This window comes from Oryza sativa, chromosome 5, assembly GCF_034140825.1.
Source record: "Oryza sativa Japonica Group chromosome 5, ASM3414082v1".
In the NCBI taxonomy this organism is placed as follows: domain Eukaryota; kingdom Viridiplantae; phylum Streptophyta; class Magnoliopsida; order Poales; family Poaceae; genus Oryza; species Oryza sativa.
This window is the reverse complement of record NC_089039.1, coordinates 5,928,008-5,955,356: the sequence shown is the minus strand read 5'-3', so window position 1 is coordinate 5,955,356 and position 27,349 is coordinate 5,928,008. Positions and strand designations below refer to the sequence as shown.

Below are 27,349 nucleotides of genomic sequence, written 5' to 3'. Positions count from 1 at the left end.
TTATGTGAAAAAGTTATCAAAAACAAAGTTGTATAACTTATTGAGATCTACTAATCTTATTTTGGTTATTTCTCCATCTGAGTTTTATTGACTTATACAAAATTTGAATTTCAAATTATGACAAATTCTAATAACATTTTTAAATAATAAATGATTTCAACTAAAAAAGTCATAAACAACAAAGTTGTATAACTCATCAATATCTACAACTTTTGTTTTGGTCATTTTGCTATATGACTTTGTTTCAATAATTTGAGTTTAAATTTCAAATTATGACAACTTCAAACAACATTTTCAAATACTAAATGATTTTAACTGAAAATGTCATCAACAACAAAGTTGTATAACTTATCAATGTCTATAACTTTTATTTTGGTCATTTCTTCATTCGGTAAAGTGATAATAACATTGTTTACAAAATTTACATATCTCTCTTATAGTTTATAAACTATATAAGATATATGTACATTTTATGAACAATGTTACAAATCACATTGTCGGATGAAGAAATGATCCAAATAAAAATTGTAGATCTTGATGAGTTATACCACTTTGTTATTGATGACCTTTTCAGTTCAAATCATCTAGTACTTGTAAATGCTGTTTGAATTTGTCATAATTTGAAATTCAAATTCATACTGTTCAAACAAAGTCATATAAAAAAATGACCAATACTAAAGTTGTAGACCTTGATAAGTTATACAACTTTGTTGCTGATGACTTTCCCATTTGAAGTCATTTACTACCCAAAAAATTATTTGAATTGCTTATATTTTTAAATTTCAAATTTTATATAGTACAATCAAACTCAGATGGAAAAATAACCAAAAGAAAATTGGTAGATCTCAATGAGTTCTACAACTTTATTTTTGATAGTTTTTTGATATGAGTTCATTTAATATGATAAAATTTGATTCGAAGTTTTAATATTTTGAAATTAATATTTTTCCCTCCTCCTCCCTTCAATTTTTTTTCATCTCCTCTTCTCTCTCCCATTCTCTCCTGGGAACCGGCTCATCTGACGTTGTGGAGGAATGTCACAGCGTAACGTAGCCGAGGCAATCCACCGTCCAATCTAATCCAACGCCTCTCTGCCCACTGCTCTGTTTGTTAAGTGCAAGTTGGTAGTTGTCAGAGACACTCTGTTATAATTAACTGCTGATGATCATGCTAATTAACTGATTAACAGCAAAGCTAGCGGCTTCATTCATCTACTAGGCATCTAGGACACTGAAACCTCTCCTCAAATAATTTAGCTCAAAAAATTTAGATTGATCGTATCCATTTTGTAACACAACTGAGTCTGCAAATATGTGATAGAACTGAATAAATGAAATTCTAATAATAGCTTGGATCTTTAAGCAGCAAGTCTTACAAAGTCGTGTAATGATAAAAAATCTCACACTGGAACCCTGCATTGTTAAGAGAATAAGTTAGCATAGGACAACAAATTGTTTCTAAAATTTCTTAAAATACAAGATAATTGGAATTGTACAAAGAAGTCTACCGTCAGTAGTTCAGTGTAGCTACTGATGAACTCATATCCCTGAAAATCGTTCTCATTTCTTCTACAACAATTCTCTGCAGCTAATTGAGTTTGTGCTTCTTGTTCCTGGGTAACATAATAGTGTGAAGGTCTACAAGAAATATGATATATTTTCACAATAAGAAAAAACTAAGGCAAGAAAATCAATCTATATGATAAAGAAACATACGGTAGGAGATTGATGTGCATCAGTAACTTTAGCCGGTGCTTTTTTGTTTTTCTTGTGCTGTTTATCGGTCCAATTTCGTTGTCTCTTTGAGCTTTTATTCTGAACAGGTTTCTTCTTCAGCCGTGCAGCTCTTAGATGTTCTTTTGGTGCTTCTGGGATCATTTGCTCATCACATTCAGCATCATGATTACTTTGGCATGCATTCATTCGGCCTTTAACTTGCTTGCTAAAGCTATCGAGTGTATTCTCAATAAGAATACAACATTCTTCAGAGTTGGCTGCTTCAGTAGCCAAATTGACAAATTTATGAGAAAGAACTTTGTAACTAAGTATTGCAGCCAACTTTGGATTTTCAATAATATTCCTTCCTCTACAATCCTGAATAGTTCCATACCGTGCTTCTTGAGTCCATCGTTTCAAAATGTAATGAGGTGGTAGTAACTTAATATTCATCAAATCAAGGACCTTCAAAGCATGGGCACATAATATCCCTATTCTCTCAAACTGACCACAGCTGCATGAAGCTGTCTCTGTAGAAATATTGCCAATAACATTGTATTCCTCTTCAAATATTGGATCATAAGAAAGAGTACCAATTGCTACTGCGAACTGGTAGTTCTCATCTAATACTTTAGTGCATGCCGCGGTAGATCTCTCATATTCTGTTTGGAAACATTCAAATATCACAGGAGTATAAATCTTATTTGCTTGGAGCAACATGGGTGACCTCATCTTGATTCTAGATAGTTTTTCCCTGGATTCATATTCTGATTTCAGTTTATTGTCCCTCTTGCCTTTCACAACCCTTTCAAAATGATTGAAAAATCGAATAATATCAAGACTCGATTTCAAGTGAATTTTCAGGTCATTGTTCAGGCTCTCACTTAATTGTGTGCTTCGCATGCCCAATGTAAAAACATTTCTCATGTAGCATTCTGCCCACTTCTCCCTTACTTTATATATGCTATCAAGCCATGTTTGTTTTTGTACTTTCTTTCTCATAGCATCAAAAGCTTCTTCAAACTTCACTTTATCACCATGGTCATACATGCAAGAACTGAATTCTGTAAGCAGATTTGTTTCACTGTTCCTATTACTAGGTAAATGCTTGGTGGCATTTTGCATTATATGAAAAGTGCATATTCCATGCCATGCTTCTGTAAATACATGCTCAATTGCCTTTCCCATTGCAATATCTTGGTCTGTGTATATAGTTCTAGGTTGCTTCTGATTATGTGTTGCCAGAAAAGTATCAAAAAGTTATTTGAATGACTCAAATGTCTCATCATATAAGAGGGCAGCACCAAAAATAACAGTTTCTCTAAAATTATTGAATCCAGTGAATACACCAAATGGCCTATACTCCTTGTTTGTTCCAAAAGTAGTGTCAAAAGTTATAACATCATCAAAATGAGCATAGTCGATAATCATTTTAGCATCAGCCCAAAATATATTTATGATTTGCTCTTCACAATCCAATTGTACGGCATAATGGAAAGATGGATTTTCAGTGACTTTGTCCTAAAAGTATTTTAACATATTACCTGCTTCACCGTACATTAGCTCTCTTTGGCGCTTAGTGCGCAAATAATTTTTGTGATCCTAACGAGTATAACTGAGATTGCAAGATCCACCAACATGTCTACTAGCTAATTCATGAGCAGCTTTGGGTCCAATACCTGAATCATCGGCCATTTCAATTTCGAAAGCCTGGACTTCAGAAATCTTTCGTTGTGATGGCATAAGGTGGCATGTTTCCTTCAAGTGGAGCATGTGATTGTGCTCAAGAACAAGATCAAATATATCATAGTTTCCTGTTTCTCAATCTATTGTAAGGCCTATTCGGACTTGGTAATCAGTCCTAGTTTCAGCTCGCGATTGCTTAGTACTGTGATCTCTTTTATCAGCTACCCGGTGACCCTCCTTGCTACAAACATATCTGCAGGAAGTAATTTTCCCATCAAATTTACTTGGGTTTGAGTACCTCTTTCTGACACTAAACCCAATCTGACCTCCATAGTACTCCCAGAATTTTCAAGCCTCATCTAAGGTGCTGAACTTCATGCCTATTTGAGGTATCCAACTAGGTATGGGATTTGCTCTGCGAAAACACACAGAAAAAAAAACTATTGATGCATAATAATTTTCAATGATACGTTTATTGTATGACTATTGACTAGTATATATGTTGCACTTCACTGCTGGTTCATGCTCTCTGAACCCATGCTCCAAATAATATGTTGTTCAGAGTATATACCATTATGATTTTATCTACCGGATCATTTTGATCTTTATTATACGAGTAAACAGGTGATGAAATCAATATTATTGTGAAGCATAATCGAACTAGTCACTTACTCATTTGATTCTCTGTTAGTCTGATTTCCCTCCTGGTTTGAATCAGCATTGATCTGGTTTTCCATCGGAATTTGCAGCTTGTCTCCACCAATCAGGATTGCAGGATATGAATGAGGCGAGATGTTATGGGCTTGTGGCAGAGATGCAGAGTAATGATTAGAACCAAACCTCGTCAATTCAAGGTTCTGTTAGGAGGAGCACATAAGAGAAGAGAAAGCGATATGTGATTTTGGCGGCAAACATAGTTATCATGTTTATTTTTCCTCCAAAACACTAATTAAGTTAACAAATAGAGCAACGAGCGGAGAGGCGTTGGATTAGATTGGACGGTGGATTGCCTCGACTACGTTACACTGTCACGTTCCTCCACAACGTCTGATGAGCCGGTTCCTCCCTCCTGATATTTTCACTTCCCCCGTCCTTATCCTCTCCTCTCCTCTCTCTCTCTCTCTCACCGACGGCAGCGGCGGGCTCGGCACCGGCGGCGGCGGCCTCGACCGCCGATCGCCGACGCCCCGCGCCGCCTCCTCGCTCATCAGGATGGGCTCGGCGGTGTGTGCCGGTGCCGGCGTGCTCGGTGCGCCAGACCCGCGACGTCGCCTTCGAGGCCGAGGACGCGCTCGACGACTTCCTCCGGCGGCAGTCCACTTTGGTCGCGGTCGCGGCGACGTCCCCAACCTCCATGACGTCGTCGCCTCGGCTACTCCGGAGCCCACTGCCCCTGGCCGGATTTGGAAGCCAGCTACACAACGACGGGCGCCGGCCTGCCGTTCTTCGCCCTCGGCCTCCACCGGCTTCCCTTCCGACGTCGCCGCCTTGAGCTCCTCCTCACGCCCTCCCCGCCGGCCCTTCCCGATCTGCTCCACCCAAGCCACCACGACGACCAGATCCAGGAAGTCTCTCCATCGCTCTAGTCCTGACAGTGGCTGGAGGACCCCGGCCGGTTGCAGCAATTCATCCCCGCAAAAATATCAAAGTTGACATCGTCAGCCTCCTCATTTGGATAAGTAAGCCCCTTCTTCACCCTGATTTGTGCGCTAATGCTGATCTTAATCGGTGAATGGTTGTGTTGCCAGGAATTTGTGAATCAGGATGTTCCATCTAATTTGGTTTTGCTCGGGTTGTCAAATGCTCAATGGATATGTACCTGCGCATGTGCATCAGGTTGGTGTGCTTCGGCATGTGGTGGGTTGATTTACTTCAGCCAAGGTTGTGCTCATCTCTTGTATCCTCAAACACTAAGATACTGATGTTCTTTTCCTCTTCTCGCCATTCCCTTGCATGCCATTTTTTTCAGGTAACCAGGTTCAATGAAGAATGGGAGAATTATGTTTACTGATAATGTGCATTTTTATTTACTGTGCCTTATTAGTTCATTTGGCATGGACGCCCTTACTTTTGCATCAGCTCAGGCTTAGCAAGAAAGATTCTCATCCTGTTTTAATTGCTGACCCATGAATGATTAATCTTGATCCCCCACCCTCAAGCAACTCTGTTGCTTTTCGCTTGCGAGAACGCAGTTCTGTAATCTAGCTTAACTCAGACCGATTCCTTATTTTATTGATAATCTCATCTATTTGTCATGTGAGTAATTTAAGTGGCGCTTAAACAACAATGAAACAATTGTCCAGATGTGGTTGGAACAAAACCATATCCACTTGCCGTCAAAAAAAAAGAAAAGAAAAATAAGTGCAAATTTGTTATTTCTTGTTCTTCGTATGGTTAAAGATGGTCTTCCTCGTATGGTCGAAGATGGTCTTGTTTCTCACTATGAATTATTCTTGTGCTTGCAGATGGATGATACTCTGACAACTGGAAGCATCAGGAGTACACAGGGGAAAAGAGACGTTTAGCAGAGGCTTCACTTGCCTACAACTGTGAGAGGTAATTCCATCATCCATCTATTTAGGTTTGTGGGAAATGATAAAGCTCTTGCAAGCATGTATTGTTAGGGAGTAACATACTTGCCATAAAAGAAACAGCTCAATTTTCAGTCCGAATGCTCTTCCCAAGCGTAATGAATTATGTTAGATGGGTGACATTTATTACTTGTGCTGATGTGTAATATGATGCCATCAATCCTTCCCTGTTTGAAGCCATGGGACACTAACAAGCTTACTTTGTTCTTGTTTCCAAAATGTGTTAATATTGCGACTGGGTCTTAATTCCAAAATGACAATGGAGAAGTGGGCACTGAAAAGAACAGTTGATCATGCTCTCTATGTTATTTTTATGCCTCCATTTTCTTTTCTTCCCCTTCCGTTGTTGTTCTTCTCTTCTTTGCTTAACATGTATCTGTTTTGCACTTTCTGCACCATCATCCACATATTAACGTGCGCAGCGTGAAGCCACGCTTGTTCTTCTAGTAACATCCAATGGCCAATGCTATCTAGAGAATATTCATCAAGAGCAGTTAAGTATGCAAATTATTCAGGAGTTGAATAGTTCCAAAAAGTTGGTATAGAGCATGCTATCTAGTAATTCCTTGATGACATGCACATCATTTTAGAACACTTAGTCTTTACTTGGATTTTGAATATTTCTGTTGAAATGTGAACACTGACTTTCGACATGGTCACTACCTCAAATGAATCATTAATATACCTTGCCTGATTTTTGTTTTTGCAGGATATAGAAGACTAAAGGATTTACAGATTACAGATGAAAAGAGAAACGGCCAATGAATCAGTTCTACATGTAGAAAGCTGTAGATAGCTTTAATTAGTGAGACAATTGTGTGAACTTCAGTTTTTTTTTGCCATTGCACCTTTTTTTTTAAATGTACCGTTGAGCTGTAACTTCGATGATTTATCCAATATAAATAAAAATAGTTATGTTCATATAAATTTTACAGTTAAATAATGGGCCGTCATTAAATAATTAATGGACCAATGTAAAAAAATAATAGGTTGTTTAAAAATCAATGGGTCGTATAAAAAACATTGCTGATGTCAGCTGCCACGTCATCAGTGACACATCATCACACATGTGTCAAGACAACCACGTCACCTGCCATGTTGGCCGCCACGTGGCAATCATCTGTGCCGTTTAATTTCGTCACAAAGGTTGGGCTTGGCTGTACTACATGAGCCTATAAGCGTTTTATGACGGTTAAAAACGTCATAGATTGTGCTGACCCGTGACGATTTTGGAGAAAACGTCGGCAGATTTAATCTGTGACGCTCAATAGATGACGATAAGTATAATCGTCACAGACAAATTCCTGTGACGAATTTTCAGTGATCCATGACGATTTTTTTCGTCATAGATTAAATATATTCTTGTAGTGAGAGTTATAGATGGCCAAAAGGCTTGAGGCCCGACGGCCCGGCCCACGGCACGGCGTTTTGGCCTGGCCTAAGCACGGCACAGCCCGTCAAGGGTCGAGCTCGTGCCGACCCGGCCCGACCACCGGGCCGTGCCTAGGCCTCTCCGCTGGCACGTTGGGCCGGCACGGCACGATGGGCCGCATGCCAGGCCCGACACATAAACAATAGGGAGTAAAAATAGACATATTATATGCCACGGTCGAAAGAATAGGGACATAAAATAGACTTATTTTACCTATATATATGTCATCCTAAAGAAAAGGGACGAAAAATAGACTTATTTTCACTATATATATGTCACAGCCCAAAGTGGAGGGATGGAAAATAGACTTATTTTCGCTATATTATGTCACAGCCCAAAGAGGAGGGATTAAAATTAGACTTATTTAAAAAAGGCACGATGGGCCACCCGCGCCTTCGGGCTGGCCCGGCATGGCCCGACAGCTGGTGGGCCGTGCCTGGGCGGGAGGCGCAGCCCATGGGCCGGCACGGCCCGGCACGAAGTGCCGATCGGGCCGTGCTGGCCCGATGGCTGGTGGGTTTCATAAACCTGGTCTGTCAGTTGACATCTGAACTTCAGAATGACAGAAAAGGAAGAAGAGGGTGCCAAGATTAGCTCTCACACAAGTCGATCTACACTAGATTGCAATCGAGAGGAGAGAAGATCAAGCAGTAGTAGGTCGGCATCAAGCATTTCATGGCCTGTTGGCCATGGACCTAACAATGTTGTTTCTTTCTTTTTCCTTGGACAGAGATGGAGTGATGGACCTAACAACATTGACAATCCATCCCTGAAGAAACGGGAAGGGCACAGCCTCAATTAATCTGAACCCTCAAGTGCCCCTCTCAAACTGCACAATAACAACGACATCTCTCATCTATGTCTCTTACCATTGCCGACAAAACATGAACTAATCACCCTTAATTTCTTTACGTGTAAACTAATATAAATTACAGTGTGACAAATTCACCACAAGTCGAGTTCTCTCTGACATGAAAATTTCTGTACCTGAAGAAAAAGATGCAGAACGTCCAAGGAGGGATGGTACCAGAACATGCAAGCTCTGCAAGATGCCAACTCCATTGTCAAAGCTGCAACGACTTCTCTGTGTGTTTGCTGCTGGACCAAACAAATCCTAACTCGGAGAAACTACGAGACATGGTCGCTGGGGCCAAGCCATCATCGATCGATCAAACGTCGCCAACTTTTTTTTTCTTTGGTTGGTACTGGTGCTGTAATCCGGTACCATGCCAACTAACGGATTTGTTACGGCTGCATTAGTATGTGTCAGGTTCCTGTGCTATCGTTGTCACAGTGTGTTGTGCTGTGTTAATAGGGAATTCAGAGACTAATTGATTGATTGCATATTTGCATGGTGCAGATCAAATTGTGAATTGTATTTGGCCGTAGGTGTAGACATTTTTCCAAGTATCTAAGAAATGACGTGACTTGTACGTGTGTAGGTAGATGGTGAGGCACAATTAAGCTATTTTAGTATGTTACTCATTACCAAATTTATTTATATTTCTGGAATATTTAAAGCTCGTTTGAAAACACAGGAATTGCATGCGCTCTATTTAAATACTCCCTCCATCCCTAAATATTTGACGCTCTCCATCCCTAAATATTTAACGCTGTTGACTTTTTTAAACATGTTTGACCACTCGTCTTATTCAAAAAATTTAAGTAATTATTAATTTTTTTCCTATCATTTAATTTATTGTTAAATATACTACTACTCCTCAAGTTTTTGAATAATATTAACAAAAGTTGTTGAATAAGACGAACGGTAAAAAAATTTAAAAAGTCAACATCGTTAAATATTTAGGGACGGAGGGGAGTATATAGGAATCAGTTTGATTTGTACAGAAATTTCACTAAAATTTACCGATAATACCCTTTCAGGTTATTCACCGGATTATTGAAAACGGATTATTTGTTATAACAGTTGAAAAAAATATGTTTTCAGTTTCCTCTACTGCGCATTCCTTTGTGAAGCTTCAATTCGGTCCTCTCATGTCGCCCCTCCCCCACGGGCGACCGGGAGGCGACGACCTCACCGGCGCTCGTCTCTCCTTCCCTCCTCCTCTGCCTCGCCGCCGCCCGAGCGGCGGCCACAAGGACGGCGGCGGCGGGGCTTCGTCCTCACGCTCGGGCATGGGGGGGGACCTGCTCGGGGGCGGCGGAACCAGCCAGATCCATGCCACCCGGCCGGATCTGGCGGTGGAGCAGCTGGTGGCGGGGCTGAGCGGTGCGGCGGTGGTGTCTGGTGGTGGTGGCAGTGGCGTCGAGGCATTGGCGGCGACGGAGGAAACCGCCAGATCCGCGCCTGGATCTGGCGGGACAACGGTCGGTGGTGGCATCTGGTGGCGGAGATGGCGACGGTGGCAAGGGCGGCGAGGGGATGGCATCGGTAAGGTGAACCTGGCCGACGGTGGTGGCGACGAGTTCGCGGTGACAGCGGCGCGGGCTACCACGGCGGGCTGTTTGCGCCGTGTGTCGTCGGAGCTCGACGACGGTGACAAGGTGCGGGAGGATGACGAGATGGCGCCGGGGATGGAAGGGCTGCAGCGGCTGCGGTGGTGGCGGCGGAGGTGGCGAGGGGATGGCGTAAGTGAGGCGAACCTGGCCACGCCGGCAGCAGATCTAGTGCCGGAGGAGTCTGGTGGTCACGGCGATGGTGGCGACGAGTTCGCGGCGACGACGGCGCGGGCTACCACGGTGGGCGGTCTGCGGCGTGTGCCATTGGAGCTCGACGACGGCGAGAAAGGGTGAGAGGATGGTGAAATGGCGGCGGGGATGGAAGGGCAGCAGTGGCTGCGGTGGTGGTGACCGTCACCACGGTAGGGGGAGGCATGGCAATCTCGGACGGCTAGCCGGGGGCGTGGCAGACGGCCACATCCGGCCGGCGCGGCAGTGTTTGGAGGAGGGGTCGGAGGCCGGCTTGGCGCAGAGAGGCGCAGTCGATGGCAGCGGAGGCCGGCTCGGCGCAAGAGGCGCGAGCGGCGGAGATGGAGGCCGGATTGGCGCGAGAGGCGCGTCCGGTGGAGGAGCTGGCTTGGCGCGAGAGGCGCGGCCGGCGGTGGAGGAGGCGACCTCGGCGCGAGGGAGGAGCTGCCGGTGGACGTGGGTGGTCTTTGGCGCACGAAGGCTGGCCGCCGGGGGGGGGGGCACCGGTGCAGTGATCCCATATGGCGACAGATGTTGAGTGGTTGTGGATTGTTGGTCTAGCGGCGGTCGGTCACGCTTAGCGGCGGCCGGTCCGATGCTAGCCTTCTCCCGGGCTTGTGTGTGGCGCTGTCGGTGTGTGGGTGGTGGTATATTTTTTCTTTTTTCTGGTTACGACCCTCCAGGGTTGTAATCTTATAATTTTTTCCTGCTCTATTAATAGTACTTCGCACCGTATCGTGCGAGTCGTTCAAAAAAAATTTCCTCTACTGCATTGCCTGAACCACTTGTTTTAAAGTATTTGTTAAGTTTATTTCTTAAAATATTTAATCCATCTTCTATAGTCAAGTAGATAATTTATAACAATAATCTACTACTTCAATAATGTAAATTTAACGAAGCTTGCAAGTTGTCTAGGATACTGCATTTTGTCTGAAGAGTTTTATGACCGGTATGGTGGTGTCCCGTTTTGTGGGCAGAGAGTCGGGTGGCATCGCACGATCTTGGACGCGTAGTTTGAGGTTTGGTTTGTCATCATCTCCTTCTTCAGTTTCTGGCAGCTGGTCAAAGGGCCACACTGGAGAATCCAATTTAAAGTATAGACAAAAGACTTTTATCTCTTCAGAAACGGTGCCAATTCTTTAGCCATGTATCAAGGAGAAGTATATTGTTTTTAATTTCACTTTGATTTGGAGCTTAGCGTATATTCTGCAAAGGTACGTAAAGAGGGGGATTAATAATAATTAGTGTCTTAGCAGTGAATTAAACTGATTGATTTTTTTGTTACTTGGGACCTACTCCTACACGGCTACACGCCTACACCACGTTGTGGTGAAACACCAGGCCTGTTCGGCTGCCATTTTTCGGCAGCGCTGCAGCTGTGCAGGCAGCTAGCTGCAAAAAATAGCAGCCGAACAGGTCCACCGTTTTATGTTTTGTAAAATAAATATATCAAATGTAACCCTTCTAGAGGAACAAGAAGAAAAATATCCTTACATATATACCATGAGCATCGCTTAACTAATTAGATTGGTTGAAGTGAGCATTCTAAACTTAACATAGGTACTCGCTTTACGGCTTATAGCAAAGTATCCTTCCAGTGATAGATGATGCATCTATTGATAACGGGACGTCTATAATGACCTCGTAAATATTAAAATATATTGGACCAGTCTTACATATTAGAAAAATAATACTAATTGATTTAAACAATTCTTACACTTTTCTGTGGTTTTTTATATAAAAAATTCAACTTAGTAGACTGTAGCCACCATAGCCACCTATTCAGCCTCGGTTGATTGTCGTTCATCCCTTTTCCCATCTCAGCAATGTCGCCATCGCACCTTGGACAACCATAGTCTCTCTCCGTAGATTAAATCCATGACGACGTCTCCGACTTTGAACAATCGAAGGTTTTCTGTTTTTTTGAAGAAATTACAGAAAAAAATGCTTAAAATTGATTGTGAGCTTCAAGGACAGCAGATAGTTAAAACTCCATAACTTTTTCAGCAACTTGGTCTTCCTTTTTTTGACCATCAGTTTCTGTTTCGTCCAAAAGCGGTCAGTGAAGGCGGTAGGAACAGGATAAGCCTGAACTTGTTGAATCCTCCGATCGATCGCGCGCGTCCCAACATGCAAAGAACAGTGAAATAATTGCTTCATATGATATCATAAACGCAACAGCCTCTCTCAAAATGTGCACACAAAGTATAAATGCTCTTGTTTTCTTCATTTATTTGGAGCTACAATGACTCATGCCATGTCATGCTGTATATGCTATCCTTTTGCCAGCTTGCTGGTCAGTAGGAGAGTCATGGTAGTAAAAAGATGAAGTACCAAGTTCTCAGTACGCACTCACAAACATTTTACTGCATTTTTTTTGGGTAATTCAGTCCTCGTCTAAACAAACATGGTAAATATCCAATCTGATCCTTCAGTAAAAATAAAAATAAAACCCTTAGAGTCCACCTCGCGAATCCCTGCATTCTATGTAGGGCAACGAATATTAAAGCGTAACTGTAGTGGGTAAGAAGGAATATATAATAATCAAACCTTTTTTTATGAGAAATTAATTCAAGGGTTAATTGGATCCATGCCACATTAGAAAAGTATCCTATTGAAAATCTGCTAGAACGCAAGCTGATCGTTGTCGTTGATATTTTTGTACAATTTAACCCGTGCCATTATATACGTCCCAGACACTCTTAAGCTATCTGTATTTATACAATACTTTTATATGAACCAAAATACACCTGGCTAAGTTGGAGAAGGGAGAGGTTGTTGGGGCTGGCAGCTCTCTGAACGACGGTGACAGGCTGCCAACCCGAACGACTTACAGAGAGGTATCCAGGACCGGTAGCTTGCGAACATTGTCGCTCCGTCGAGTCTCCTCTCATCAATTGGCCACCAGCCTCGATCCTTGCCTCCTCCATGCATTCGCCAGGCTATCACCATGACAACAGGGATGGTGGTGGAAGATTGAGAGGGGCATCCTAGGACAACAATAACTGCTGCAGAGGCGTCGACAATAGTGACTTCCGCGGATCAAGGTGGGCGAGGGTGTGGCCGTTCGCGCTGCACTAGATCTTGACCGCATAATCATTGCCGAAAAGCAACTCATCAGCTCTGATTTTTCCCCCCTTCCATCGATTAATTGATGCCGCCGCCAATACCTACTCCTCTCCCTTCCCATGTGTCCCCACCTCATCAATGGGCTCCTCCACCTAGCTGATTTGACGCCTCCTTGCCCGAAGATGTCCATGGGACCGGCAAAGAGCAGCTCAACAATGCCAATGAGGTCGGCATGAAGCTCGGTGACGCTTGTTGTAGAGCAAATCGGCGGTGTCCTCTATCTCTCTCCCAGCTCAGGTAGCAGCATTTTAGTCCATAGGAAAATATGATATGAAGAAGGATGGTTCAAGGATGTCTGAGTCTTTGAGATGTATGTAATGGCACAATTTAAATTTTATAAAATATTGTCATCCACCATGTTTCAGTTGTTGTAATGGCAATTTTTTATTAGGCACTTTCCTAATGGCGTAATCCAGTTAACCGTTAATTGTATAACAAATTGATGTACACTTTTAGTGCACATAAAAATATCTTGATAAAGCAATTAAATAGTATGCACGTACGCATGTTTCTATGTGTGGGAGAATTAATGTAAAGTATTTGTCATGCGTGTTGAACAAGAACAACTCTATCTAGTACGCTCTATAGCATCAAGTGGATACCAATCAATCTAATCCAATCAACATATGGCAAGCAGCACTGAAGAACAAAGAATTGAATTAGGAGGATAACTCTAATAGTGACATTTCCTGGATAGTGCACAAGTGTCGCTCTTGTGCCAACACCACTACTCATAGAATCATAGTAGACTCATATAGCTGTGGTTGTGTTCTTGTAGATTACTGGTTTATATCATCCATCCATATTAGGTCCAGACCGACCAACAAAAGCAGTGTCTCTCCTTCCCTTCACATTCTTATCTATTAGGATTATGTCATATATATCCACAAGCCATATGCCATAAGAGTATTGTTAGAGAGTGCCATATTTTCTGCATATATGATTTTGTATAATTGTGATGGGAAAATGACCTTTGATCAAGACATTTTTGTGCCTTTCTATTTTTGGGATTCTTATTTATGATATACGTGTATTTACGATATGTGCATCGTTTATTTCTTTTTGTATTTGTTATAAAAGAAGGTTGTTTCTGTTCATTCACAAGAGATAGAAATTAACATATTACTTCGGAGAAAAAAAGGGAAAATCTAGTAGATCCTAGAATATAATTATGTAATTTGAACAGATATACAGACTAATGTCCAAAGTCCTAAGCTCTGCAATTCCGCAGGAAATTCAACAAGTTTTCATTAATATAATCCATGAAATTTCATTACTTCTTCAGAATTCTTCTCTTTACCATTGAAGAATTTCTCGCGAAGGTGAAGTGTAAGGTGTAACACATTACTCCCTTTGACACATGATCCCACACGGTACGACCAATCGGATTATTGAGTGAAATTGTCGCTACGAATTATCTACTTGATTGTAGTAATAAATTATATATTTTGATAAATGAACTTAACAAATACTAACTTAAAACAAGTGGTTTGGCTTAAGTAATACAAAAGAACAATTTTTTTTTTGAGAAAATATATTTTTTTAAGCATGGAGCAAATAATCCGTTTCAACAATTGAAAAATAATCTGAAAATAACTCAAGCCCATGACTTGTATCTTACTAATCCCTTGCTGCTGATATGGGGGACCACATCTGGCTCATGTGGACATCATGATGCCAATAAGTTCTGAGCTGGCATAGAGATATGCACAGGTAAGCAGCCTCCAGACAGATCATCTCAAATGGCATCACAATGACATGTGGGCCCATGCCTTCAAATATTGCTAGATGCACCAGGAAGGAATGCTTTGAGCTTTTCCACTACTCCAGTCTGAGTTCATAACTATGATTAAAAGATGCTCATTGTTTTGTATAATAGAGTTTCGTCTTGTGATTAACAATGTTTCTATTTTGTATAATTGATTGGAAAAACTGAAGAAGAAAATTCTCCGTACAGAATTTTCAATGAAATAAATAATTGTTGCCTTTGAAAGGTTTTACACATATAAGTATCCAATATAAGGGTATAGTCTAGCATGTGATATATGATCTTACATCCTCCTCTGTCTCAAGAAAGTATGCGTGCTCCTGCTGTTTTTATGGAATAATTACTATAAGAAGATAAACCATTTCTCAAGTGAAATTATGTTGGACTAAAACAAAACGATGCCCCACCTCTGCCATTTACCAATCATCCTTGGAACCCGCGTTTGTCCCGTGTCTGTGCTCGTGTGCACGTAGCGAAACAACTCCTCCGCTACCTTGAGCCATATTCGTTACTCTGAAGCCTTTACTTAGAGCAAGTTTAATAATATAGCTTACTACTAACTCTCACTACTGGAGAAATCATGTTTGGTCGGTCAACCAAATTCCACAATAGTACCAGTTACAATAAAAATCGGGACTAAAGATTATCTTCCCGGTTCAAAAGGTTAGAGCTATCGAGACTAAAGATCATTTTTAGTCCCGATTCAAAGAACAACAGACGGTGTCAAACTCTCTTGTTATCTTTAGTCACCAACCGGAACTAAAGATCTATTTCTAATCCCGGTTGGTGTTACCAACCGGAAAAAAGATCGGCATGCGCGGCGGAGAGGACGAGGCGTGCGCGAGATCGAGGAGGAGGAGGCGGGATCAGTTAATAAGTTCTATCTCCTCCTCCCTCACCGTATCTCTTCCTCCTCTTCACCCCATCTCTTTCTCTTCCTCCTCCTCTCCTCATTCTCTTCCTCCCCTCTCCTCCCCATTCTCAGGCAGCCGGGCGGCGGCAGATCCGGGAGGGGAGGCGGCCGGCCGCCACTGGATCCGAAGGGGGAGGCGGCCGGGCGGCGGCCTCGCGCGGAGGGCCGCACCTGGCGGCGGTTGGCGCAAAGGCCAGTGCGGCAGCAAGCGGTGGAGGCCGGCGCTACTGCGTGGAGTTTTTTTTTCTTTTTTTTTTCTTAATATGTGATTCGATCTGTGTTGTTGTTGTGAATGATTTGGGGATGAAGTATTGTGTGAATGATTTGGGGATTAACTATTATGTGAATGATTTGGGATGAACTATTGCTGTGAATGATTTGGGATGAACTATATCGCTGTGAATGATTTGCTGTGAATATTTGATCTGAGATGATTTGGGCAAATTGCAAAACAACAGTGAAAAAGAATGAGAGAAGAAAAAAAAAACCCTCCAGCCGGGACCACATCTTTAGTCCCGGATGGTATCGATCTTATACTTTATCATTAATGCATAATCTACCCATATCTCTCACATAGTTTATTGGAGCTTGTGCTGCAACTCCCGCTTTTGTTCTCTCTCCTCTCATCTCTCCTCCAGATAAGTACAAATCTGATGTGGCGACTTGTATAGCCCGCTTATGTCACATTAGTGTACTCGCTCTTAATTTTCGTCTCTTATTTAATTTTTTTTTACACTATCACTTATTTACTCCCTTTTCATTACTGTGGGAGAGGTATTTTTTAAATATATTTTCACATTGATCCTAAACTCACCTGCATATAAACTTAGTGGGTGATCAATAACCGACTTTGCATTACCAGAAACCCAACTCCCATGGTTTTGGAGAGTAGCCAATCCTTGACTACTCATGTTCGTGTGCACATAGCAAAACAACTTCTCCCTACTTATATTATTCCCTCTAATTACATAACGTTTTTTTACAATAACATAATTTTCAAAATATATTATGTTTTTCTATTATAATTCATATAATAAAAATATACATGTTATCATAGTATTTTATAAGATAAATCTATATATATGTTATTTTAATACCTTTAAATTAGATTTCTTAGCATGTGTTCGTTATGTGTGGTTGGAGATTTTCTCCCACACGGAAAACGAGGCAGCTCAGAACATAATTAATTTAGTATTAGCTTAAAAAACTCAAAAAATAGATTAATATGATTTTTTTATAATAATTTTCTGTACAATTGTACGCCATTTAATAGTTAAGAAATCATGCGCACGGAAAATCAGAGCTTAAAATTCGGAAGAGTTGAGAAAAGAACACAACGTTAGTCAACCTTTATCCAAAAGAACGTGGACAAACGGGAGTAAGCACACGGCGGCGAACGAAGCCTACCCGAAACAGTGGATGACAAGGTGGGCCCACACGAAAGGCGAGTGCGTGTACACCTGAACTAATCCACAAACACTCCTCTCTTCCGCGGCCACGGTGTGCGCTGACCTCCCGGTGAGTTTGACCCCCCAACACCGTCTGTCCGTCTCGTCGGTGAGCCGCCCGCGACCTCCGCCGTATAAATTCCTCGGCGCGTGCGCGAGCGGAAGCCCAGCCACAGCCAGCCGAAGCAGCCGAAGAGAAGAGGGAAGGAGGGAGGGAGGGAGGCAATGGGGGACTCGAGCGGGTCGGGTTCGGGTTCCGGGTCTGTGTCGGTGGACGTCGAGCGGATTTCCTTCGGCGGCAAGGTCTGTCCGTGCTCCTCCGTTTCTTGCTTCTCTTCTTCTGCTTCATTTGGGGATTTTTTGTTCTGGGCTGAGGACCAGGAGGAGGAGGAGTTCCATGGGCGCTTTGGAATTTCTCTTCTTCTTCTTCTTCTCTTTTTAGGGAGGTTATGGTTTGAGTTTGGTTCTTGGGAAGATATAAGTCTTTGTTTCTGAATGCTTGGTTTCTGGAAATGCGATTGCTGGTTTCTGTTTTTTTTTTTACCATGATAAAATCCTCTTTTTTTGTTTTTGTTTTTTTTATTTTTGGGTGTGTAATGTTTTCACACAGCGGGGCTGTCTCGTTTTCAGTTCTAGCCATCAATCTTGTCACAGTTGCAGTGATCTTTTTTATGTTTTTTGTTTTTGGACAAGCAAAGCAATTGTATCTTGCTTGCAACGAGGACTAGTTTATTCTGGCACTTCGAATCAGTGGACACAAGCATACGCTTCCACCAAATTTAGTATACTGTTTAATTTGCTCGTAATTCTTCAGACTTATGCGTTGTTTCACTTCCAAGCCGTTCTCATTTCGAAGTGATTATCACTGCATGATTTCTCCAGGAGCATCAAGTGAGGACGAGATGCGGTTCATTATCCGTCGCGATATACGGAGACGAGGACAAGCCGGCGCTCATCACGTACCCGGACATCGCGTTGAACCGTGAGTAACAACCACATCTCGTGAGATTCTTGGAAGACATGGTAGAATTGGGAATTCATCGATCATATATGATTACCCATTTCTTGATTTGCATGCAGACATGTCCTGCTTCCAAGGATTGCTGTTTTGCCCCGAGGTGGCGTCGCTGCTGCTCCACAATTTCTGCATATACCACATAAATCCTCAGGGGCACGAGGTCTGTAGCCTGTGTGATATTGTTCAGACATGTCCACTGCCACTGCGTGATGCTTGAGTTTCTGTTGGTTGGGTTGCTCACATGATCATTCTCATGACATTTGTTAAGATTTCAATGCAGCTAGGAGCGGCTCCAATTCCATCCGATGTGCCGGTGCCATCTGTAGAGGATCTCGCCGATCAGGTTGCGGATGTGCTCGATTTCTTCGGGTACAGTTTCGCATCGTAGTCCGAGTTCGTTGTACTCTTTTTCAGCTAGTGGCATGTGACATCAATATATGAGAGCTTTTTCATTTTTTCAGATTAGGATCTGTGATGTGCCTGGGTGTTACAGCTGGTGCCTATGTCCTCACTCTGTTTGCAGTGAGTGTTCCTGTACATTGTGAATTCAGGAGAAAATCTTACTCTTAGACTGTGCTAATGACAATCTTCATTTTCTCAATTGTCGCAGACGAAATACCGGGAGAGGGTAATAGGCTTGATGTTGGTTTCCCCTCTATGCAGAGCCCCATCATGGAGTGAATGGTTGTATAATAAGGTAACTTCATGTTTCAGTAAGACTGATCATTTTCACTCATGCCAAGTAATGCCAATGATTAAGTGTAGCATTTGATGCACCAGGTATTATTAAATTTGATCTACTATTACGGGACTCGAGGCTTGGTCAAGGAATGCTTGCTTCAGCGGTACTTCAGCAAGGTGACTTCAGAAGTCACTATTCTCAGCTTGTCTTCTTCCAATTTTATACATTATGGCTTTATTCACTGTCTTACTGATGCATTTTCTGCAGAAAGTGTGTGGCAGTGGTCACTATCTTGAATCAGACATTGTACAAGCTTGTAGAAATGTTAGTTCCTTATTGCCAAACCATGAAATTCCTTTATATCTTGTTGTTTCAAATCATAAACTGAAGGCGTTATTTATTTTTATTGTGCAGTTGCTTGATGAGAGGCAGGGTGAAAATATCTGGCGGTTTCTTCACTCGATAAATGAGTACGCGTTACCTCCTTTAATTTTGTTTCCTAGTCAATGGGAATACTTCATATCTTGGAGCTCATATAAACTACACTCCATCAGGAGGCATGACTTAACAGATGCATTGAGGAAGCTGCAGTGTCGAACACTGATTTTCGTAGGAGAAAACTCGCAATTCCATGAGGATGCCATCCACATGACCACAAAGTTGGACAAGAGATATTGTGCTCTAGTTGAGGTAACATATGGATCCAACCTGTGCCGTTAACAATCAAGACAAACTTGAAGAAAAAAAATTGTACTCAGGGTTGCTTCATGGGGTAATTGCAGGTTCAGGGTTGTGGCTCCCTTGTAACCGAGGAGCAGCCACATGCTATGCTGATGCCGATGGAGTACTTCCTCATGGGATACGGGCTTTACAGACCGTACCAGATGAACAGCAGCCCTCGCAGTCCGCTAAGTCCATGTTGTATATCACCGGAGTTGCTATCTCCTGAGAGCATGGGAGTGAAGCTGAAGCCGATCAAGACTCGAATAGCCGTGGATTACTAACGCAGGCAAGATTTCAGCAATCAGAATGAACTGCTTTGCTTACAGCTCAGAGAACTGAAGATAGTCCTGGGCTGGTTGAAATGTTACCGTAGAGACGCAAAGTTTGTTCATGTGTTTGAGTATGTACCCTGGCAAAAAAAGCCTCCTTTTGTTGTATATATAGCCTTATAATCAGGAAAGTTCTACATCAGTAAGACAGAAAAGAGGGAAATCTGTAGTGGGGGATGTGTTCAGGGTGGTTCTTTGTTCAATTTGTTTTTGTAGTCAGCAGTCAGCAGCACAAAAATGTACATCTCGGAATAGTTTTGGGACAGATAAATAAGAATCAATCACCCCAGGTTTCAGATTTTTAACCATGGTATTACCAACAAAGTTTATTATATCCTGTCTGCTGCTCTGTCTTGTTGGGAGAAGGCTTGCAATTTCATTGCATGAACCCCTGGTTTTGAATGAGCTCCCCTCATACATACTTTCCAGATCATTAGTGCATCATATATGTCCATCTGGATGATCATTGGCCAGCAATGCAATGTCCCAGTTTCCAGTTCCACTTATTCACTGAAGAATAAAGCAGTGAAGGTCTTCTGCATTTGATGTTCCTGACCGTTTTTCTTGGCAGATTCAGCTATAGTTGGACCAGTACTCAGCTACAAGCTTACAGAAGGCAGAGTCCTCATTCTCCATCAGCCTTGATGGCCTATCATACTCTATGAGTTTCCCTGAAATACCAGACAAAGATCACACAGAATTCATTCAAAAGAAGAGAGTATTCATGATCCATTTGCTGCATCACTTCAAGGTAAGCATTTCTCTGAAGAATGATAGTGATTCTTTCAGGGCCAGTTGCTTACCGTATGAAAGAACCATGACCATGTCACTGTCAGTGACAGTGGGAACCCTGTGAGCTATGGTGATCACAGTGCACCCTGAGAACTCCTGCTTGATGACTCTCTGCAGGACGGCGTCGGTGGCCGAGTCGATGGACGCCGTCGCCTCGTCGAGGACCAGGATCTTGTTCCTGCGGAGGAGGACCCGGGCCAGGCAGAAGAGCTGCCGTTGTCCGGCGCTCCAGTTCTCGCCGTCGTCGCTCACTGGAGATTGAAAGATGGCCAGAAATGAGGATTTTTTCTTTTCAGTGCAACCACACTTGTCTGACAAACTTCTGAATATATTGAGAAGGTATGCACTAGGGAATCTGAATCAGGGCTCACCTGGTGATTCAAGAAGGCCAGGAAGGGCACTGATTGTCTTCTTCAACTGACACTTATTTAAAGCCTGGCATAGAAAACAAGATTGACACATGTGGGTCAGGCCCAAGACTATGCCAGTTTTGCTATTTGTTTGTTGTTCGATCTTTTCTTATCTGTCAGTCATCTAAACTCGCATAAGAATAGCCTGAACTTGCAGTATATAAAATAGTGCACCCTTTTGTTTACTTTGTTTTTATTTCCTAGATTAATCTATATGCATTTTTATGCTTAGATATATCAAATTTTTTTTTGGTAGTATCATATTAGTATCATTTTTAATTTTTTTTGTTTTGCTTACCTCCCAAATGTCTTCATCAGTGTGCAGACCCAGAGGATCAACATTGCTCCTTACACTGCCTCTGAAAAGTGTTGGCTCCTGAGGGATGATGCTGAGCTTCATCCTCAGGTCTTTCAACCCTATGGTGCAAATGTCAAGATCATCGATGAGAATTCTCCCGCTGTACGGGTCGATAAGGCGGAACAATGTGCTCAGAAGAGTCGTCTTCCCGCTCCCGGTTCTTCCAACAACTCCAATCTTATGTCCTGCTGCAAATGTGCAGGTAATCCCGCGTAATACCGTAGGCGCATTTCGGCGGTACTTGACCTTACAAACAATGACATAGTAATATAAGAATTGCACAATATCAGAGAAAATATTTAATTGATTCTTATAAGATTTCATTTGATTACTCTTAAGTTCTCCAATTCTATCCTTCCTGCAGATGGCCATGAAGGGGGAGGCCTTCTGTCAGTAATAACAGCAGGAGGCTCAGCTGGCAGATGCATGAACTGTTTGATTCTCTCCACAGATATGATGTAGTTTTCCAGGTTTGAGTAAAATCTTGTCACAAACACTTGGGCTGAAGAAAGCATTAACGCATACGAGAGACACAGGCCAAGAAATCCTGCAAAGATTACCAAGAACACCTCAGACATAAGTAGTCTGCACTTCGTTGCAAATCAGTCTGCTCAGTAACTGAATTATGTACCTGGAGCAACTGCTCCCTCCGGAAGCAAGACGAGGAGGATGGATGATGCAACAATAACCAAGATCTGTAGAGCCTCGACGCGCAAAAGAACCCATTCCAGTGCTGCGTTTGTGTAGAAGAACAGTGTCGCATCTGTGTCGATGAGCTGAAGATTTGTCTGAATAAACCTCTTTGTCTCAGCAAAGGCTCTTATGGTGATCACTCCCAGCATCGACTCCGCTGCGTAGTTCATGACCGGTGCCTTTGTAGTTCCATTGATCCTCACCAGCTCCCTTGCTGAGGCAATGTAGTATCTCTGCAGCATTACCATTGTTTTCGTTGCTTTTGACAATTATGCAGAGGGGGAACACCAATGATGAGTTCAGAACTAAAAAGACATGATCATGCTCACCTGGATGTACAGAAGTGCAACTATGACAGGAATAGCAACCAGTACAAGCTGCCATGTAACCAAGATCATGATAGCTATGGTTGTTGCTATTTCGATCGAGCCGGAGATCACGAAAGTCATTGCAAACGGGATGTCAAAGTCTAAGATGCTCAAATCTGATGAAGCCTGCAGAATTCAGAGAGAAAACATTTGTCTGAAGATTACAACAATGTCTGAAGAAATGCCATTGACAGATTGAAGGTGGTGGAACATTTCCTTTACCCTGGTCATGATTCTCCCTGTGGGAGTGGAATCAAAGAACACCATGGGTGCCTTAAACACCGAATCCATGAACCTGGAGAAGAACTCCCTTGATGCTTTCAGTCCAAAATGCGCGGCAATGAGGCTCCTAACATATGCAAACAAGCAGCTTACAGTTGCCATCACCGCATAGACTCCAATCACAACCCCAGCACTGAATTGTTGGTTCTGAATTGCTACTGCAAGCCAGTAGGTTGCCAGGCATTGCAGGCCGAAGAACGCGCACTGCGTGACTAGTATCATGGAAAGGAGGAACCAGCCCTTGGATACCGAGACATAATCCTTGTATGGCTTCAGCCCAATGTCTCCTAGCTCCCTCCTCTCCTCTTCTGTCAGCTGGACTGATTTCAGGTTACCGGTTGAGATCTCTGCCTCACTGTTCTGCTGTATCAGTGGTACCTGGTACTGAAACGCGCCGAGTTCTTTTGCTCCTTCTCGGCGATCATCGGTGTCTAGTATTGTTTTTGAGTCCTTGTGCGCATTCACAAGCTGTTCGAATGCCGTGCCGGATTGCAGAAGCTCACTGTAAGTTCCCTCCTGAGTTATCTCCCCATTTTCCATGACCTGAAAGAGAGCATTTTTAGCATTATTCAGTGCTATCTAATTGCTTGCAATGTGATTTTGTAGACATGCTTACCAGGATCTTGTCAACCTTGGAGAGGAACTCAACTTGATGTGTGACAAGAATGACCGTCTTGTTCTCAAGAGCTGCCATGACACAATCCTACAGAGGAAAAGGTAACACATCTATAAATAGAATGATCCTGAGAATATGACAGTGGCCTCTGAAACTGAGATGAAAAATTTCTTACATTGAACAGTGTCGCAGCGGTATGCGCATCGACGGCGCTGAAAGGATCGTCAAGGAGGTAGACGTCGGCGCCATTGTAGACGGCTCTCGCAAGCTGAATCCTCTGCTTCTGCCCTCCACTCATGTTCAGGCCTCGTTGCCCGATCTCCGTCAGGTCGCCATGGGGGAAATTCTCCATGTCCTTGTCCAATGCACAGCACCTGATGGCCCTGTCATACTCCTCATTGTTCATCGGCTTCCCGAATAGGATGTTGTCGCGCACCGTGCCGCTCTGGATCCATGGCGTCTGCGGGACATAGGCGATCGAGCCGGACATAGCTACCTGAAGAAGAGAATTCAGAAGAGGAAACACAGTTCATCAATGTGAGAATTTCCACACATTTTGGCAGAGTTTTTCAGAAATGTGCATCTTGGTACAACATACTGATCCAGACATTCTTGGTATTTCTCCGAGCATTGCGCAGAGCAATGACGATTTCCCCGCGCCAACCGGACCGCAGACGGCGATCTTCTCGCCCTGCATTGCTGCGATGCTGATGGATTTCAGTGTTGCAATGGCCTTGCTAGGCTCCCAGCTGAAGACGCCATTGTTGATGGCCATGGTGATCATGTCGGAGCTTGGCATTGGTAATGGCAGGACGGCGTCGTCCCGGAACTCCTCCTCCATGAGGAACTTGCCGATGCGGTCCAGCGACACCTTGATCTGGATCATGATGGACAGCACCTCCGGCAGCATCCTCATCGGCTCCGAGATGACGCGGAGCGTGGCGAGGATGGTGAACACGACGGCGGCGTCCAGCGGCGCGCTCCGGAGCGCCGCCGTGCCGGCGAAGATCACCGCGGAGATGATGGTCGGCGACATCCAGTATAGCGAGCTGCCGTACGCCTTGCTGACCTGCGCGTCGGCCAGCCACCGCACCTCGGCGTCGCGCAGCCGCTGCACGTTCCCCCTGAAGAATTCCTCCCACGACTGGAGCTTCACCACCTTCATGGCGCCGAGCGCCTCCGCCGTGGCGCGCTGCCGCTCGTCCTGCGCCGCCATGAACCTCGACTGGTAGCGCTGCAGCAGCTTGGCGAAGGGGACGTTGAGCACGCCGCAGGCGGCGACGGGGACGAGGCCCGGGAGCGCGCCGGCGCCGACGGTCCAGAAGAGGAGCGCGACGGCGAGGGCGAGCTGAACCGGCATGCTCCACGCGAGGTGGAGCCAGTACGGGAACTCGCCGAGGCGGTACGCGTCGACGGCGATGTAGTTGACGATCTCGCCGGCGGAGTTCCGCCGCCGCGCCTCGCCCGACAGCCGCAGCTGCTTCTCGAACACGGCCGCCATGGCCGCGGAGCGCATGCGCATGCCGAGGCGGCGCGACCCGAAGAACCAGTGCCGCTGCGACAGCGACTCCACCAGCTTCATCACCACCAGCGCGGCGATGAGCGCCATGCCGGCGGCGAGCCCACGCTCCCGCCGCCGGTAGGAGTAGGACACCAGGGAGTAGAGCATCACCGGCATGGCGCCGAACGCCGCCGTCCGGAGCAGCGTGTAGAGCGCCGTCAGGAGGAGGTCCTTCTTGTAGCACGCGGCGAGCACCGCGAACACCAGCCTGCTCGCCGCCTTCTCCTCGCCGCCGCCGCCCGGCGTCGCGCTCCGCCGCCGGTGCCATTCTCGCAGGAACGTGTCGCACGCCTGCGCCGCCTCGTCGTCGGCGTCAAGCGGCGGGACGTCGCCGAGGCCGAGCGGCTTGGAGTAACCCAGCCGCAGCAACGGGTTCATCCACGTGAACAGCAACCTGCTCAGGAACCCAGCCTCGCCGAACGCCGACGACCGCTCGCCGCCGCCTCTCGCCGACAGCAACGGCTCGGTCGACGTCTCGCCGTCGCCGCCACCGGCGACATCATCACGGCGGCCGGCTCGACCAACCACGAACACGCACAGGAGCAGCACCAAGCTGACCCCCCATGCCGCGACATCAAGAACCGGCAGCGAGCCACCCCTCGCCACCACCTCTACGCCGTACGCCGTCCTCATCGCCGCCATCGCCGCCCACCACGCCATGGCCACGGCGCTCGACAACCTCGTCGGCCGAACCACCACGGACACCGCGACGAACACCCACACAACCCCTCTCACCACCGCCACCGCCGCCGCCGCCGACGCCGACGACGACGACGACCTCAGCGCTCCCAAGCACACGCAAGCGACGCCAAGAACAGCGCAGCAAGGAGAAGCAACGAGGCACAGCCATGGCGGCCGCAGCCGCAGGCCGCCCCACCTCGCCGCAACCAAGAATCGCTTCTCGCATCCGGCGATCACCAGCGTCGCGAGGTAGACGACGAGGAGAAGAATGTTGGCGAGATCGATCAGGTTAGCCTGGAAACACAGAGAATCCTCCTCCTGCTGCTGCTCGCATGCCGATGCAATCGACCAACCTAATCCTGCAAAAAACACAGAGAAAAATTCAGAGATTTGGTACAACTGCACCGGGTAATAAATTGGCAGTGATATGCCAAGAAGACAAGAACAAGATTTGCATTAAACAGAAAAAAACAGATGCATGGGAGCAAAGCTTGAGGAGAAGATCATTGTTCATTGGCCAAGAGAAAACAAAAGATTTTGATGGTGATGGATGGCTAATACTACTACTGCTACCTTGCATGATGCCAAGATGAGAAGCCATTGATGATTTGATCTGTCCTTGTGTGAGGTTGCTCATCAGTGATGCACTACTAGCATCGATCTCGGAATGGTTTCTTTTGTGGAGCTCGCAGGTTAGGATCTGTGTCCACTCTATTTATTATTGTTTCTTTTTCCACCTTTTAGCATACTGACTCTTTGTCGTTTCTGAGTGAATATCGTGGAGCACAAATTCAAGAGGAACACAACTTGGAAAATTCAACCTGAATGGTTTCTAATGTTATCGCGTAAAAGAAGAAATGAACATGCCATTGGTAATTATTGCCATCAAATTTGTCATTCCTAAGGGTGAAATTTACAGCTTTGTCCATTCATATATGTCCCTTTTGTTTGAGCACTTTTACTGTATAATTTACTGGTAGTATATAATGTCAGTATAAACAAGGACACATCAGTAATTCACCATATAAAAAAAGGTATTTTAATAATTTTTGGGTTTAGTGCCTCGCAGGCCACGGTCATTCAGTTGTACAGTAGTTGGCAGTGACAGCACGGCACACATGAACTCGCGGTGGCTGGTGAAAGATGATGGGGAATGAGCGAGCTATGGGATCGAGCGGGAAAAAGTTTAGCGCGGTTTACACTCTGAATTTACGGAATTGCCCCCCACCCAATAGTATAGGAAGATAATTTTACCCCTTTTAATTTTACTGAGAGGACAAAACAATCTAAACCTTTTAATCAATTATATCAGCAAAATGTAATGTAAGTTCTCTTTTATTTTATTACAATGCGTTTTTACTACAGAAGTCCTACTCTTATCCATTGTAAAATCTCCCAATTTTAAAAATGCAGAATATATTTATTTATATTAGTTTCCTTGATTTTTGGGGTATTCCTCAAAAAGAATCACCAGTTAGAAAAGTATACCTCATAATTTCAAGCAA

General features: G+C 44.3%; 2 protein-coding genes, 1 long non-coding RNA gene and 1 pseudogene across 5 annotated transcripts; 2 read left to right on the top strand and 2 right to left on the bottom strand.

Moving 5' to 3' along the window:
- Positions 1–1,037: 1,037 nt before the first annotated feature.
- Positions 1,038–3,779, bottom strand: LOC136356538 (protein FAR1-RELATED SEQUENCE 5-like; annotated as a pseudogene).
- A 693-nt stretch (positions 3,780–4,472) lies between these two features.
- On the top strand, positions 4,473–6,919 carry LOC4338042 (uncharacterized). Its single transcript, XR_001545692.2, has 4 exons — positions 4,473–5,080; positions 5,150–5,282; positions 5,867–5,957; positions 6,702–6,919. It is a non-coding gene; the product is annotated as an uncharacterized lncRNA (long non-coding RNA).
- A 10,580-nt stretch (positions 6,920–17,499) lies between these two features.
- LOC4338041 (protein NDL2) lies at positions 17,500–20,388 on the top strand. Of its 2 annotated transcripts, none has more exons than XM_015783959.3 (11): positions 17,500–17,634; positions 18,214–18,313; positions 18,412–18,509; positions 18,630–18,718; positions 18,811–18,871; positions 18,960–19,046; positions 19,130–19,207; positions 19,299–19,355; positions 19,446–19,501; positions 19,586–19,721; positions 19,814–20,388. In XM_015783959.3, exons 1-11 carry the CDS (start codon positions 17,557–17,559, stop codon positions 20,033–20,035), a joined length of 1,062 nt encoding a protein of 353 aa, XP_015639445.1. In that variant the 5' UTR covers positions 17,500–17,556; the 3' UTR covers positions 20,036–20,388. The 2 variants fall into 2 exon arrangements, with proteins under 2 accessions (XP_015639445.1, XP_015639444.1); XM_015783958.3 differs by having other exon boundaries at positions 18,618–18,718.
- On the bottom strand, positions 20,355–26,534 carry LOC4338040 (ABC transporter C family member 8). Of its 2 annotated transcripts, none has more exons than XM_015783956.3 (12): positions 26,415–26,534; positions 24,201–26,203; positions 23,778–24,098; positions 23,603–23,689; positions 22,927–23,529; positions 22,666–22,830; positions 22,275–22,569; positions 21,976–22,190; positions 21,584–21,889; positions 21,247–21,310; positions 20,887–21,126; positions 20,355–20,754 (listed from the first exon to the last, which is right to left on the bottom strand). In XM_015783956.3, exons 1-12 carry the CDS (start codon positions 26,479–26,481, stop codon positions 20,657–20,659), a joined length of 4,464 nt encoding a protein of 1,487 aa, XP_015639442.1. In that variant the 5' UTR covers positions 26,482–26,534; the 3' UTR covers positions 20,355–20,656. The 2 variants fall into 2 exon arrangements, with proteins under 2 accessions (XP_015639442.1, XP_015639443.1); XM_015783957.3 differs by having other exon boundaries at positions 26,418–26,534.
- Between the last annotated feature and the right edge of the window lie 815 nt (positions 26,535–27,349).